This window comes from Elephantulus edwardii, unplaced genomic scaffold (genome assembly GCF_000299155.1).
Source record: "Elephantulus edwardii isolate Elephantulus edwardi_28Jun2011 unplaced genomic scaffold, EleEdw1.0 scaffold00361, whole genome shotgun sequence".
Lineage (NCBI taxonomy): Eukaryota > Metazoa > Chordata > Mammalia > Macroscelidea > Macroscelididae > Elephantulus > Elephantulus edwardii.
This window is the reverse complement of record NW_006400111.1, coordinates 427,631-444,369: the sequence shown is the minus strand read 5'-3', so window position 1 is coordinate 444,369 and position 16,739 is coordinate 427,631. Positions and strand designations below refer to the sequence as shown.

General features: G+C 41.1%; 1 protein-coding gene across 2 annotated transcripts in view; it reads right to left on the bottom strand.

The window, feature by feature from the left end:
- PRKCB (protein kinase C, beta) overlaps window positions 1-16,739 on the bottom strand; it is a 553,123-nt gene that overhangs the window by 170,840 nt on the left and 365,544 nt on the right. For both annotated transcript variants that reach the window (XM_006902042.1, XM_006902041.1), the window contains exon 7: window positions 13,180-13,314. In XM_006902042.1, coding sequence (XP_006902104.1) covers window positions 13,180-13,314 — 135 coding nt within the window. The remainder of the gene's footprint in view (window positions 1-13,179; window positions 13,315-16,739) is intronic.

Sequence of the window (16,739 nt, the reverse complement as noted above, 5' to 3'; positions counted from 1 at the left end):
ATTCAGTGCTCTTCTCCAACGCCACAACTCAAAGGTATCAATTCTTCTGTCATCCTTATTCATTGTCCAGCTCTCAAATGCATAGCAAATGATTGAAAAGACTATGGCCTGAATCAGGCACACCCTAGTCTTCAAACTGAGATCATTGCTCCTCAGGAATTTGGAGAGGTCCCTAACTACAGACTTTTCCAGCACAATAAATTTCCTGCTCTCCTGACTGATGGTACCAAGGATGCTGATTGTGGATTCAAGAAAGAGAAGAAATACAAAGCAGGAAGCCTTATACTTCCCAATCTCAAAATCTACTCCACAACTAGAGTAATCAAGCTGCCTGTCACTAGCAGTGATAGATACATATTCTAGTGAAACAGAATTGAGAAGCCACAAGTAAATACATCCACTTACGGACAACTAATCTTTGGCAAAGAGATGACATTCCATGTTGTTAAGTGTCGTCGAGTCGTAGGTGACTCATAGCAACCCTACGAGTTTAAGTCCTCAACATTTGTGTGACTTTCATCCTTTCTCCAAGGTCAAAGGGTTTCCGGAGGCACGCTATTACGGAAGAGGATGCCGCTCCCGCTTCCAAGCTTGTTTTAATCGGGGAGCTCCAGCAAGCACTGTCCACCATGGGTGACCATTATCACATTTGACACATCAGTGTCACAATGTTTAGATTCACAGAAACCACAAGTTACAGAGTGTATGGCAAGTGGACACACCGGTGCTATACAACCTAGAAGACTGTTTGAACAAAAACAATGATAAACAGGCCTGAGGGCCGCGAATTAGAAGTCACCCACCTTTGGGCTTGGTAGCATCACTTTCTTTCCACTAGGCCAACTGATCTCTCTCTATGCTGGTGTTATTTGGGTGTTTATTTGCTAGAAAAACCAGGTATTTATTTGTATAAAACTGGACCAAGACTCCTATCTCACAACATATACAAACACTCACTCAGGATGGATAAAGGACCTAGGTGGGAAACCTAAAACCACAAATATTATCAAAGAAAAACAAGGGGCAAACTCACATGCTATGTCATAAATAAATCAAACATAACTGGAGATGCACCATCAACAGGTGATAAATCTTGATGCTATCAAAAGACTTAAAAAGAGTAAAAAGAGAAGGTAGACTGGGAGAAAATATGTGGCAATGACAAGAAACGAATTCCTAGTTTGCCAAAAACTTCAACTCCCTCACAAACAAAATCAGCCCAATTGCAACCTGGGCAGAGGACATTAAAAGACATTTTACCAAAGAAGATACTCAAATTGCTGAGAAATTCACAAAGAAAAGCTTGAGATGCTTAGCTACTCAACAACTCAACTGATGACTGCAGAGTAGGAGCCAACTCATAGCCGACTCACTAGTGGGTTTTCCAAGAGCGTGACTCACACAGAAAGAGATCGCCCAGCTTTCTCCCTTGGAGACACTGATGGATTCCAGTGGACAGACGTGCGGCTTTTTGAGTTAGCAGCAGAACTCCCTACAGACGGGGCCACCAGAGGAAGACGATGTTGTTGTTCGGTGCTGTGGAGCCAACCATGACTCATCACGACCGCATGAACAATGGGTCTCAGCCTTGCTCTATCTTGTGACGCCTTCATCGTCTCTTACACACTTGAGCCCACTGTTACAGTCACTGTGTTAATCCAGCTCATTAAGTGTCCTCCTCTTTCACTGACTTATCCGAGCATGATGTCTTTTTTCCAGCAACTGGCCCCTCCTAACACTATGTTCAAAGTATGTGAGATGAAGCTCTGCCGTCCATGCCTCTGGCTACCCTTTCTCCAAGACTTATCTGGTTTATTCTTGTAATCCATGGAATATTCAGTACTCTTCTCCAACATCACAACTCAAAGGCATCGATTCTTCTTCTGTCATCCGTACTCACTGTCTCACTCTCAGATGCATAGCAAGGTGAGAGGAAAAAGCCATGGTCTGAATCAAGTGCACCTTAGTCTTTAAACTGGCATCACTGTTCCTAAGTATTTTGGTGAAGCCTTTGACAGCTGACTTTCCCAATGCAAAATGTCTTTTGATTTTGTTAAGTGCCAGCACCAAGGGTGGTGACTGTGGATTCAAGTAAGATCAAACCATTGGCAACTTAAACTTTTTCTGCATCTGTCATGATGCCTACCGCCTAGTGACCCAGTGGTGAGGATTTCTGTCTTGCTGATTTTGAGATGTAATCTATAGTGAAGGCTAAAGTCTCTGATTTTTTACAGCAAGCACTTCAAGTCCTCCTCACTTTCAGTAAGCAAGGTGGTGTCATCTACATAATGCAGGCTTCCCCCCATCCTGAGGCCACATTCTTCTGTATGATTTGTTCAGCATACAGAAAGAACAGAGACAGTGCTGTGTAAATCTATGATTTCTGCAGGATGCCTGGGACGTTCTTATTTGCCCAGTGCCTGGCAGCTATAAAGAGTCAGTAAGTACTAGTTATTGTTGTTATTATTATTATTTTATCTCCTCTCACTTATACCCTCTGGGGATCATGAGTTCTTTCTCTTTCACTTCTGTTTAGTTGACTTTAAAAGGAAGAAAAACATCCCCTGGAAATGATGTTGGTTGGGTCTGGGCAAAGTCAAATCATCCGTGTGTTGGGAAAATTATCCCAAACTTAGAAAAAAGGTAAAAACTGGCCATGTGACTCTTTCAAAAGAATATTTTGTTGCGTTTTAGGTGAACATTGACATGAAAAATTAGGCTCCCTTTTGGTTCACTTTAAACTGATTCATGGCATTGGTTACAACTTTTACAATGGAGCATCTGACAATATGTTGCTTCCATTCTCCTTGTCCTCTTGCCATTGATTGAGATGCCTTCCCCTCCATGCTTGGTGCTTTGCCTTTGAGTAACTTTGGACTCTCTCGTTTCATAGTTAACTCTTTAAGTGAGCACCTAACCCACAGGTGATATGGTTGAATTTTATAAGATCCACTTTAAATCGATCCATCATTTGGGTGAAAGGTGATCTGCAGAGAGAGGTTCACTTCCAAGTTCAAAGTGTCCACAGGTGACAGCCTCAGGGGACCCTCAAGTCTCCTTCAGTCCAGTAGCTCAGATAACTTTTAAGATTTTCATTTGCTCTACATTTTCCTCCCATCCCATCTTACACATTCTGTTGTGTCCAGTGGCAGTGATAGCCGGGGACTATTTAGTTCCTCTGGTCTTGGGTTTAAAGAAGTTGTCGTTCCTGTAGACTATGGTTATTACGTGCTATGAAATTAGAACCGACTCAAGTGGGCTTTTAGAGGCTGTAAGTCACACAGGAGATTTCCCATATTTCTCCTGTGGAGCAGGTGGTAGATTTGAACTGCTTTGACAGCAGGCCACCATAGCTACCCAAAAACTTATTAAGTAGTAGGAAACTGGTTTCTTTTTGTTAATATATGCATCATGATAGATGATGAAGAGATTGAGATTGTTAACAGCTTTAGTTTTCTTAGCTCTACAATCAATAATCTTGGTACCAGCAGCCAGGAAATTAAAAGATTAATTGCACCGGGAAAGTCTGCTGTCAGAGACCTCTCCAAAGTACTGAAGAGTACCAATGTCAATCTGGAGACTAAGGTGCGCCTGATACAGGCCATAGTGTTTGCAATTACTTGCTATGCATCAGAAAGCTGAACAATGACTAGGGATAATAGGAGAACTGATGCCTTTGAGTTTTGGTGCTGGAGAAGAGTACTCAATATACCATGGACTGCTAGGAGAACAGGTTTGTCCTAGAGCAGGTGAGACCAGGCTGCTCCTTGGCGGCAAGGATTCTGAAGCTTTGTCTGACATACTTTGAGCATGGTACAAGGAGTGACCAGTCCTTGGAGAGAGACATCATGTTTGGGAGGGTGGAGGGACAGCGCAGGAGAGGAAAACCCTCGATGAGATGGATTGATTCAGTGACTGGGGTAATGGGGGTGGGTATGCCAGATTGGCACAGGATAGAGCAGGGTGTAGGGCTGTTGTTCATAGGTTGGCTATGAGTTTCAGGAGACTCAACAGGCATGGAACAATTTTGCATTACCTTAGATTTAAAAAAAAGCTCTAACTTGTAGTCAATAGATGGAATAAGAGAAGACTAATTCTCCAATTAATAAAGAATAACTTCCCACAATACTCTAAACTGTTGCTCTTGTGTGCCATCCAGTCATCTGCGATTCATAGCAACCCTACATATAACAGCTCTGAAGCCTGCTCTGTCCTGAGCCAGTCTCACTGACTCCTACACACCTAACTCCTTTACCCCAGATACTGCATCAATCCATCTCATCCAGGGTCTTCCTCTCCTGCACTGTCCCTCCATCCTTCCAGGCATAAAGTCCTTCTCCAAGGATTAGTCCCTCCTGGCCATGTGCCCAAAGTATGTGAGACAGAGATTCAAAATCTGAGCCTTCAAGGAGAAACTTCATTTTACCCTCTCCAAGACAGACGCAGTCCGTGGTGTATTCAAGACTTCATCCTTAGTCACTATCCCAGCTCTCTGATAAATAGCAAGTAATTGTGAAGACTGGCCTCCATCTGGTGCACCTTAGTCTCTATACTGACATTGTTGTTTCTTAATACTCTGGAGAGGTCCCTCACCACAGATTTTCCCAGTGCAATCCCTCTTTTGATTTCCTGACTGCTGGGGCCAAGAATATTGATTGTGGAGTAATCCACAATCAATTTTCTTATTCTTAAGCCTAGCAAATGTAATTGACTGACTTCCTTACATTTCAAGGCTGTTCACCCAGTTACTCAGTAATTTAAATACCTTGTTCACTGGAGCTTTCCCATCTAATTTTTCTAGCCTCATTTATTTTTTGAACTAATTATTTCTGTACATTTTTCTTTGCCTTCCCTCTTCTTTGCTCCAGATAAGGAGAGACCAAGAGTTGTACCTGACATAGCTGAGATAGCGTGACACGTGATCACAAGCTTCTAAGACCCCAGTTGTCACCCACCAAAGTAGCATGTGATATTACAAGTAGAGCACTGACTTTGGTGACTATTTTATGCCTTTCAGACTACAGTCATGAAGTTCTAGAACCATCTCACATATTCCTTTATTTAAAATTGTGATTTGAATGAATGTTTACAGAAAGGTTGGGTTTTCATTCATTCATCAATGCTCATTTTCCTCCCTCTCCTTTCCTTCCCCCACCCCCTAGTTCACTTTGTAATGCGCCTCTTGCTCTAGATTATTACCTGTCATACATATAATGCTTAATCATACATTCCTTTCAGTCAGTTCTTCCCCTCATTTGTTCTAATGCAGTGTTCATTATCTATCTACTTTTTTCCTATTCCAACCACCCACCCATGTCAGTCCTATTTTACAACAGCAGTGTTATGCAGTATTTGTCCTTTAGTGACTGAGATATTTCTCTCAGCATAATGTCTTCCAGACTCAATCACATTGTGTAGTGTTTTACAGGTTCATTGTTTTCCAATGTTGCATAATATTCCATGTGTGAATGTATCACTGTTTTTCTATCCATTCCTTTTTTGCTAGGTAACTGGGCTGCTTCTATCTCTTCCTTATAGTGAATAATGCAGCAATAAGCATGGATGTATGCACATCTGTTTGAGTTGTGACTCTGGTCTCTTTAGGACATATTTCCAGGAATGGGACAGCTGGGCCAAATGGGTCTTTGTTTAACACAGCCAAGCTGTGCCAGTTTCACCAATGTTTGACCATGTTTGTCCCATAACTAAAGGCAATAAAATCCCACCATATGGAAAGTGATTTCCCCTTTCTCTTTCTCCATTTCTAGTAATAATCAAAGAACTTTATTCACTGTGTTATGTGTATATTTATTCTTGATTATTTTTTATAGTGAAATCAAGCAGTATTTGTCTGTCTGTGATTGTATTAATCACACAGCAGAATGTCCGAAAGTTCCGGACATGTCATGTTTTGTATCACCCTTCTTTTTGATAGCTGTGTAGTATTCCATGGTTCACCACATGTGTTCACCACAGTTTGTTTATTTACTGGCAGGTACAGTGACTATCTATTGTGAAAAAAATGTGCAATGAGTACAGGCGCACATGCCCCTGCTCTTAGTTGGGATTTCAGGACTACAAAAGTTTTTCTTTTCTTACCTTTTTGAGGATGCCCCAACATGTTTTCCAGAGTGATTATACCATTTTACTGCAATTTACTCCTCTGAAGACCCCCTGGAGGGTCAGTTATGGGTCAGTTCTGACTCGATGGTACACAACAACAACAACAATAACAAGGCATTTCTTTTTCTTCCTTTTTTGAGGATGCGCCATAATGCTTTCCCTAGTGGTTATGCCATGTTGCAATACTAACAGCAATGTTCACAGTGCTTGCTGCTTTGGGTTTTGGTGTGGTTTTTTTTGTTTTTGTTTTTTAATTATTATTTTTCACTTTTGCAGGAGTGGTGTCCTATTGTAGTTTTTATTTACAAACACGTCTGAACGTGAAACCTTGAAGGCAAGGATGGTGAAACTCTGTCTCACGTGCTTTGGGCATGCTGTTGGAGGCGCCAGTCCTTGGAGAAGGAGACCATGCTGGGCAAGGTGGAGGGTCAGTGTAAGAGAGACAGATTGACATGGTGACTGTAATAGTGCGCTCCAGTGTATCAGAGATGGCGAGGACGACACAGGGCAGGGCCAGGTTCACATCTGCTGTTTACAGGGTCATTATGAGCCACAGTCAATTAGAAGGCACGTAACAACAGACAAAAACAATGGCCAACGATCAGCAGCACCTTTTCCTATATTCATTGGCCGTCTAAACATCCTCATGAGTGAAATGTCTGTTTATGGCCTTTGCTAATTTATTTTCACTAGCCTGCATTTTGTTTGAGTTTGCTGTGTATTTTAGAGATTCAATTCTGATCAGATAAGTCGTAGCTAAATATTTCCCCCGAGTCTATGCTGTTGTTATATGCCCCTATCTTGTTATTGTTTCCAGAAACTCTAAGAACAGCCATTTAGACTATTTGCATCATTTCTGACATGCTGAAACCCATTGTCACAGTCACTATGTCAATCCAGAGTTGAGGGTCTTCTTCTGTTTCTCTGACCCTCTACCTTTTTCATTACAATGTCTTTTCCCAAGGACTGGCCTCTCTTGACAACATGCTTAAAGTATGTGAGATGACATTTCACAGCCCTTGCTTCTAAGCTGAAGTTTCGCAATCCTGGTTGTATTTCCTCTGAGATGGACTTGTTTGTTCTTTAGGCAATCCATGCCCTATTCCGTACTCTTCTCCATCACCACAATTTAAAGGCATCAATTCTTCTTCAGTCCTCTCTTTTCAGCTTTCAGATGTACAGGAAGCAACTGAAAATACCATGACTTGGATGAGGTGCACCTTGGTCGTTAAGCGACATCTTTGCTCTTTAGCACTTTAGAGAGGTCTTTGAAATAGATTTTCCCAGTGCAACATTCCTTTTGATTGACTGACTGCTGCTACTGGATAATGACCATGGATCCCAGTAAAATTAAATCACTTACAACCTCAATCTTTTCTCCATCATGTTGACTACTGGTCCAGTGGTAAGGATATTTGTTTTCTTGATATTGAGTTGTAATCCATACTGAAGGTTGTAGTCTTTGATCTTCTCCAGTAATTTCTTTTTCTTTTTTTTTTCTTTTCCTTTCTCTAGTCTCTTCTCTTGGTAAAATCTTTTGATGAGCATAAGTATCTCATTTTAGGAGGTCTCAGTTTATCTTCTGTCATGTGTGTACTTTTAATTTTGTTCAATAGTCAATTTATACTATAAATTAGTATACAATTTATACTAAAAATTAGGTCCCTTACTAGTTTTGACCCTGAGGAGCTCTGGGAAGTAGTAGAGAACATTTTGTGCTGCTAACCAAATACCCATGTCTCCGGCTGTTCTACTCCACCAGGGCTCCAAGGGATGGCGGGAAGACAGTCTCCTCCCCTAAAAATGACTGCGTTAGATGGAGGATTGCTGTTACCCAGAACTCACTTAATGGGTTTGAGTTTTGACCCTATGTTATCTCTCAGGCAACTCTATCAAGTTTCAGCACTATCATTAAGGTCTATGATCCACTTTGAGCTTAGTTTTTTGGCATGGTATGAGGTATGGGTTCTGACTCATTTTTCTATATCTAGACATCCAGTTTTATTGGCATAATTTGTTAAAGAATCTATTTCTTCTCTGTTAAATAAACTTGAAACTTTCACGAAAAGAATGACAGTCTATAGATGGGTGGGCTTATTTCTAGGTTCTCAATTCTACTCCATTGATCTCTGTGCCTGGTATGGAACCAGTCCCAGACTATTTTGATTACTGTGTCTATAGAGTACAAGGGTTTTTGGTTTGTTTTTTAATTTTTATTTTCTATTGGTTTGCATACAAAATTCTTAGACATTTTGTTTCACATTTTCCTTCATTTGCATTGTGTTTCATACAGTCATTCCCATACAATGTGTTTTATAAAATTAGTCACCGTTGAACTATGCCCACAATTACCCTGTCTTCTTAGGTCCTCGCCTGATCTTTCCCATTTCCTTTGCCCCCTTTCTAAACGCAATAAATTGTGCAAAACTGTGGTTTCCCCCCTACCCACTCTCACCCTCGGCTTCCATTCCTTCCCCTCTTGGACCTCCATAAGCATTTTACTAGTTATTTTTCTATTATTACGATAATGGTCTTAAGTAGTATTTGTCCTTATGAGGCTGAGTTAGTTCACTCAGCATAATCTCTTCCAGTCTCTCCCACATTATGTAGTATTTTTCAAAATTGTTGCTCCTGAGTGCTGCATAGTATTTCATGATGTGAATGTGCCACATTTTCTCAATCCATTTGGTTGTGGTTGAACATTTGGACTATTTCCGTGTTCTAGTGATGGTGAATAACGCTGTTTGAACATTGGTGTACAAATCTCCATTTGTGTCTCAGTTCTAGTTTCCTTGGGATATATTCCTAGCAGTGGAGTAACCGGGTCGAATGAGTTTCTATGTTCAGCTTGTTGAGGAAAGACCAAACTGCCTTCCTTCCACAGTTCTACCATTTTACAATCCCAACAACAGTGTATGAGAGTTCAAATCTCTCCACATCCTCCCTAACATTTATTGTTTGTTGTCCTTTTAAACTTTGCCACTGTTATTGGGGTGAGATGGCATCATCTCATGGTGGTTTTGATTTGCATCTCTCTTATTGTCAGTGATTTGAACATTTCTTCATGTGTCTGTTGGCCATATGAATGTCTTCCTTTGTGAAAAATCTTTCCATGTCTTTTGCCCATTTTGTAATTGGGTTGTCATGCTTTTACTTAGGGACACCCTGTAGTATTCTGTAATTGTTATGAGACCCTTGTCTGAGAAGGTATTACCAAATGTTTTTCCCTAAGGTGTAGACTTTCTTTTCACCCTACTGGGAAAAGTTTTTGATGCATACAAGGATTTGATTTTTAGAAAGCCCTATTCCTCAATTTCAGCCTCTCTTGGTTATACATTTCTGACTGTATTTGCCAACTTCTTTATACTATGAAGAGGTAAGATTGGTCTTACCTTGGCCTTCTAAGATTGGTCCCATTTTGTCTCTAATAATCTTTATGATTTGGGGATTCATCCTATATAGTACATTTTGATATCAGGAAGTGTGAGATTTCCTACTTGAAATTCTTCTTCCACATTGCTTAGCTGAATGGAGACTGGGTTTTCCATTTCATTAAGAATGTTGCTGAAGTTTAGAGCAGGATTGCATTTTATCTATAAATCACTTTTGGTACTTAGAAACATTTTCACAATGTTAAGTCTTCTGATACAGGAGCATAGAATTATTTTCCATTTATATTGATCTCTTTTGAGTTTCTCACAGCAGTGTTTTATACTTTTCCTTACATAACTCTTTTCCATCCCTGGTTAGATTTACTCCTTTATCCTTTTGTGGTCTATGCTAAATAATGTTGGTTTCTTTTTTCAGAGTCCTCCTTGTTCATGTAAAGGAACCCAACTGGAGTGAGTGAGTGTGTATGTGTGTGTGTGTGTGTGTGTGTGTTGACCTGTACCTGCCACTTTGAGGATTTATAAGTTCCAGTAACTTTTGTATGTAGTTGTTCTCTGAGTAAGATCAATCATGTTATCTGAAAGTAAGAATATCTTTACTTCTTTCTTTGCAATTTGGAAACATTTTCTTTCCTTTTCTTGCTACTAAAGCAAGTTCTCGAGCTTGAACTTCCAGTATGACAGCGTGTAGCGTAGTGTTAACGGGCTTCCTTGATCTCATTCTTGCTTTCAAAGGGGAGTATGCTCAGTCTTTTCTCCACTGTGAAGAATATGAGCTGTTGGTTTTGCATAGGTGCCTTTAATTATGTTGTATAATTTCTCTTCTCTTTTTACTTTTCTGAGAGGTTTTTATCAGAAAAAGGGGTGAGATTTAGCAAATGCTTTTTCTGCATCCATTGAGATGATCACATGATTCTGTACCATTGTTTAATTTATGTGGTGAATTAGCACGCAATTCTTTTAATGTCATGTAAGAGCATTTTCCAATTAGCTATCTCCTGCCTCAGGAAAGAAAACTTTGTATTCACAGTGGAGTAGGGTACAGATGGTCTCTCAGTTGTGTAAAGTGAGATGTCGTCCAAAGTGTGATCTTTTTGTTTTTCTGTCTGGAAGATGAGATAACCCCAAATGTTGTGATTTCATGGCTCTGTTGATGAATCAGTTTTATACCTAACTTAGGAAAGTGATTTCAACACATTTTTCCTTCTTGTCTATATAAATACCATGATCCCCAGGTGGCTCAAGTTGTTTGCATTCAATTACTAACCTAAAAGTTGGGGTTCAAACGCACCCAGCAGTGCTGCAGATAAAAGCAAGCCTTGACAATCTGCTTCCACACATTCCAGCCAAGAAAACCCGGCGCTGTTGTTACTAACGGTGAGATGACAGCTTATTGTTCTCAGCTGCATCTCTTTTAAGAAACCCTGTTGCTGTAATTCTTAGCATATCACCCAGCTAACCAAATGTCAGTGATCGGAATCCATCAGTGTCTCCTTGGGAGAAAGATGGCCACTGTTCTTGCTGTTGTTATGTGCTATTGGGTCGCCTGTGAACTTAGAGCGACATAATATGCACAACAGCTCTGAACCCTGCTCTATCCTGAGCCAAACTCACCGTTTCTGATACACCTACCCCCATTACCCCAGTTAGTGTGTTAATCCATCTCATCTGGGGTCTTCCTCTCCTGTGCTATCCCCACAACCCTTCTGAGCATGATGTCCTTCCCCAGGGATTGGTCCCTCCTGCCTACATGCCCACATATGTGAGACAGAGCTTCAAAATCCTTGCCTCCACGGAGCAACTTGGTTTCACCTTCTCCAGGATAGACCTGTTTGCTCTGCTGGCAATTCCTGATATGTTCAATACTCTTTTCCTGCACCAAAACTCAAAGACATAAATTCTTCTTCTGTCATCCTTAGTCATTGTCCAGCTCTCTGATGTATAGCAAGTAACTGTGAAGACCACAGCCTGGATCTGGCACACCTTAGTCTCCAGACTGACATCATTGCTCTTCAACACTCTGGAGAGGTCCCTGATAGCAGATTTTACTAAGGCAATTTGTGTTCTGATATCCTCACTGCTAGTATCAAGAGATACTAGAACTGAGCCAGCTGAAATAAAATGGTCACTACCTTTACATAGTGCTATACATCAGGGAGCTGGACAATGAATAAGGATGACAAAAATAAAAATCGATGCCTTTGAGCTGTGGTGTTGGAGAAGAGCACTGAACATCCCATGGACTGCCAAGAGAACAAATGGATATGTCTTGGAGACAGTGCAGCGGGAGTGCTCTTTGGAGGCAAGAATGTGAGGCTTCAATTCACATACTTCAAACATGTTGCTAGGAGGGCCTATTCCTTGAAGAGGGACATGATGTTTGGAAGGAGAGTCAGCAAAAGAGAGGGAAATCCCTCAACGAGGTGGACTGACACGATGACTGCCACAATGTGGCAGGGCTATAGTTTGTCAGGAATAGCGAAGGTGGCACAGGATAGGACAGGGTTTCGATCTGTTGTTCACAGGGTGGCTGTGAGTCATACTCAACTCAATGACACTTAACAATAAGAACAAGAACCCTTACACATTTACAACAATGGAAACCAGATGGAAGGTCACTATGAGTCAGAATAGATTAATGGCAGTGGGAGGGGTAATTTCTTCCAATGGCTAAGGAAGTCTCTCTAGTGGCACGCTGTATAAGCATTGAGCAGGAATAAGGGAGTCTGTTTCAGAACAAGGATGCTGTAGTTAACCATGGTAGAATTACTACCATTACTCTCTCTGTTCTGGGTCCTGGTAAATACTTCAAATACAGCGGTACCTCCTTAAGGTATCAAAATCAGATAAAAAAAATGCTCATTATCTTTTTATTGAATATACCATGGACTGCTAAAAGAACAAACAGGTTCGCCCTAGAGAGGGTGAGACCAGGCTGCTCCTTGGAGGCAAGGATTCTGAAGCTCCATCTGACACACTTTGGACATGTTGCAAGGAGGGAACCAAGCCCTGAAGAGGGATGTCATGCTTGGGAGGGGAGGAGGGACAGTGCAGGAGAGGAAGACCCTTGATTAGATGAATTGATTCTGTGACTGGGGTAATGGGGGTAGGTGTGTCGGAGACAGTGAGACTGGTACAGGATAGAGCAGGGTTTAGGGCTGTTGGATGTACAGTCCTATGAGTCACAGGCAACTTGATGGCACGTAACAACAACAATTTATCTTTTAGGTAAATAGTACACTTGTAGTGATTTCAGGGCCAGTCAAGTCATATGACTGTGTACTGTGAAGCAGATGTAATACAACGAGGAACAGTAAAGATCTGGGCAACATCTCCATGTCCACGCCTTGTCTAAAGAGGATATTAACTATTCAGCTACTCAAGTGTTGCTTTATAAGCTCAATTATGCTACATCTCCTGGCTTCACGAGAAAAGCTAGAAATTTACGGTTTTAAGGAAACTTCCTGGTTTTTAAAAATAAATATTGGTTTTTTCATTGGTATGAAGGCTGAACAAAATGTATCTGAAAGGCAGAACCAAACTACCTGTCAACTGTTATGGCACTTTTAAGAGAGAAAGGAAAACATGTTAGTCCCCAACGTTTGATGGGTCAAAAACCACACTGGAGCTATCAAAACAAAACAAAACAAAATAAAATCCTCCTTACCAGCCATCAACACCAGCCTTCTGCAGTTCAGAAATCCCAAAGGACAGTGATCCCATGAAGTCATTCCTGCTAGTTAGATCCCAATCCCAAATCTCTACAGACAGTCTTCTGTCTTTGTCTGATTCTTTCAGCTGACTGCAGAGGAAGAAGAGGGGTAAAAAAAGGCAACAAGAAGTCACTGGCAGTTGTAGGGCTTTCTGAAGCAGAGAAAGTAGGCACAAGGACAAGACTCAGAGACAGGGATTTGAAAAGGTTACAAGATATTGCAATGATCTCCTTCTGTTTCCCTCTCAAGTTAGATCCTCAGGGAGGAAGGGCTTCTCCTGTTTGACAGCCTGTGGCTTTGGCCAGTGGAGAACCTAGGCCAGTTCTGACATTCTGTTTCTGCTAGCTTTTGTTTGGTGTTGGGAGTATTCAACACACACACACGCATGTGCGTGCGCGCACACACACACACACACACACACACACACACATACACATGTTACTAAAAGACTCAATTATATGTTGTTGTTATGGTTGATTGCCTTCAGGTCAAGCATGACTCATAGCAATACTACAAACAAAAGGCCTGAAGCCCCTCTACAACTATCCACATTTCTCAAAGTTCATAGAGTTTCCAGATGCATGTTGTTTAGGAAGTGGATGCCACTCCTGCTTCCAAACCTGTCATAGAATGTTATTTGTTGAATCACCTACAATGCATAACAACCCTATGTACAGCAGCTCAGAGCTCTTCCCTATCCTGAGCCAGTCTCACTGACACATCAATCCCCACTGCCCTAGTTACTGTATCAATCCATCTCAACCAGGGTCTCCCTCTCTTACGCTGTCTGTCAACCCTTCTGAGCATGATGTCCTTCTCCAGGGATCGATCTCTCCCGGCCACATGCCCAAAGTAAGTGAGGTGGAGCTTCAAAATCCTAGCCTCCAAGGAGAGACTTGGTTTTACCCTCTCCAAGACAGATTTGTTTTCTTGGCCATCCATGGTGTGTCCAAGACTCTTCTCCAGCACCACAAGTTGAATGCATCTATTCTTCTTCTGTCATCCTTAGTCATTGTCCAACTTTCTGAAGCATAACAAGTAATTGGGAAGACCACGGCCTGGATTAGGTGCACCTTTGTATCTAGACTGGCATCATTGCTCTTCAGCACTCTGAAGAGGTCCATAACAGCAGATTTTCCCAATGCAATTCATCTTCTGATTTCCTTACTGCTGATGATCGTGGATCTGAGCAAGCTGGAATTACTAACAACTTCCAGTCTCTTCTCCATCTATCACGGTGCTGCCAGTTGGCCCAGTGGTAAGAATCTTTGTCTTTTTGATGTTGAGCTTAGCTTCAATACATATTGAAGACAACAGTCCGTGACCTTTTACAGCAAGTGCTTCAGGTCTTCTTCAGTTTCAGCAAGCAAGGTTGTGTTGTGTCATCTGCATATCGTAGGTTGTTAATGAATCTTCCTCCAATCTTGATGCCACACTCCTCCTCATAAAGCCCTACTTCCCGAATGATTTGTTTTGCATACCGATTGAAAATGTACAGGGACAGGGGGCATACCTGACACACTTCTTTCTTGATTTTGGACCATGCAGTGTGTCCCTGCTCTGTTCTGAGTACTGCTTCTTGGTCCAAGTATAGGTTTTGTATAAGCATGATCAAGTGTTCTGAAATTCCCATTTTCCTCAAGGTTAGCCACAATTTATTGTGATCCACACAGTCAAATGCCTTTGCATAGTCAATGAAACACAGATAGACATTCTTCTGGTACTGCCAAGATCTATCTGAAATTTGTAATAATATCCCTACTGTCACGACCTCTTTCTTCTAAAGCCGGCTTGCATTTATGGTAGTTCTCTGTCGATGTACTGTTCAAGTCTTTCCTGGATTATCTTCAGCAAGATTTTGCTAGGGTGTGATATTAGTGATATTGTTCAATAATTTCCACACTCTGTCAGGTCACCTTTTTGGGGAATGGGAATAGGGATCTCTTCCAGTCAACTGGCTAAAGAGTTGTCCTCCAGATTTCTTGGCACAACTTGGTGAGCACATGCAGGGCAGCATCTGTTTGCTGAAATACGCCAATTGGTATTCCATCAATTCCTGGAGCTTTTTCCCCCCCAAGTCCTTCAGAGCAGCCTGCACTTCCTCCTTCATTACCTTGTCTCTTGCTCATGTTGTTTTTTAAAATTCTTCTGTGTCAGCCAGTTCTTTTTGGTACAATGACTCTATTCTCCTTCTATCTGCTTTTAATGCTTTTTGAATCATTCAGTATTCTGCCCATATCATTCTCATGGCTTGCATTTATTTTTCAGTTCTTCCAGCTTAGGAAATGCTGAGCGAGCTCAGCCCTTTTGTTTTTCAGACTCCAGCTCCTTGCACATTTCATTATAATATTCTGCCTTATCTTCCCAAGTGGCCTTTTAACATCTTCTATTCAGCTCCTTAACTTCTTGATTTCTTCCCTTTGCTTTGGTCTCAGTGCTTTAGTGCAACATTCAGAGTCTCTTCTGACATCCATTTTGGTCTTTGCTTCTTTTTCCTTCTTTTTAATGACTTTTTGCATTCTTCATGAACAATATTCTTGATAGCTTCCCACAGCTTATCTAGACTTTGTTCATTAGTGTTCAAGACCTCAAACCTATTCCTGAGTTTGTTTTTAAATTCTTGGGCAATAGACTCAAGGTCAAATTTTTATTCCCGTGGATATGATTTAACCCTCTTTAGTTTTAATTTGAACTTGCATCTGAGCAGTTGATGGTCTATCAGCACCTGCCCTAGTTTTCACTCCTGATACTGAACTTCACCAACGGTTCCTTCCAGAGGTATAATCAATTTGATTCCTATGCATCCTATCAGGTGAAATCCATGTGTACAACCTGTGTGTATGTTTCTTATAAAAGGTATTTGCGATGAATAAATCCTTGATTGTGCAGAATTCTATCAGCCTATCTCCAGCCTCATTTCTGTCACCAAATTCATATTTTCCTACTACCGAACCTTTTTCCCCGATTCCCAACTTTTGCATTCCAGTCACCCTTTACTATTAATGCATCTTGATTACATGTTCAATCTATTTCTGACTGTAACAGCTGATAGAAATCATCTATTTCCTTCTCTTTGGCTCTGGTTGTAGGTGCATAAATTTGAAGGGTAGTGGTATTAACAGGTCTTCCTTGTACGCGTATGGATATTATTCTGTCACTCACAATATTGTGTTTCAAGATGGATCTAGAAATGGCCTTTTAAACTATGAAAGTGACCCGTTTTTCCTCACCTTTTCATCTCCAGCATAATAGATCATATGATCATGAGATTCAAAATATCCCGTGCCAATCCATCTCATTTAGCTAATACCCAATATGCCAATATTTATGCGTTCCATTTCTTTGTTTACAATGTTCAGTTTTTCTACATTCATGCTTCTCACTTTCCATGTACCAACTGTTAATTTCTTCTTACAACTGTTTCTCCTCCTTTGTGTTTCCAAATCTGAGGGCTCAACTTCAGTTGCCCTATCTGTTAGTCTACTCTAAGTGTGCTCTGCTGTACATAGGGTTT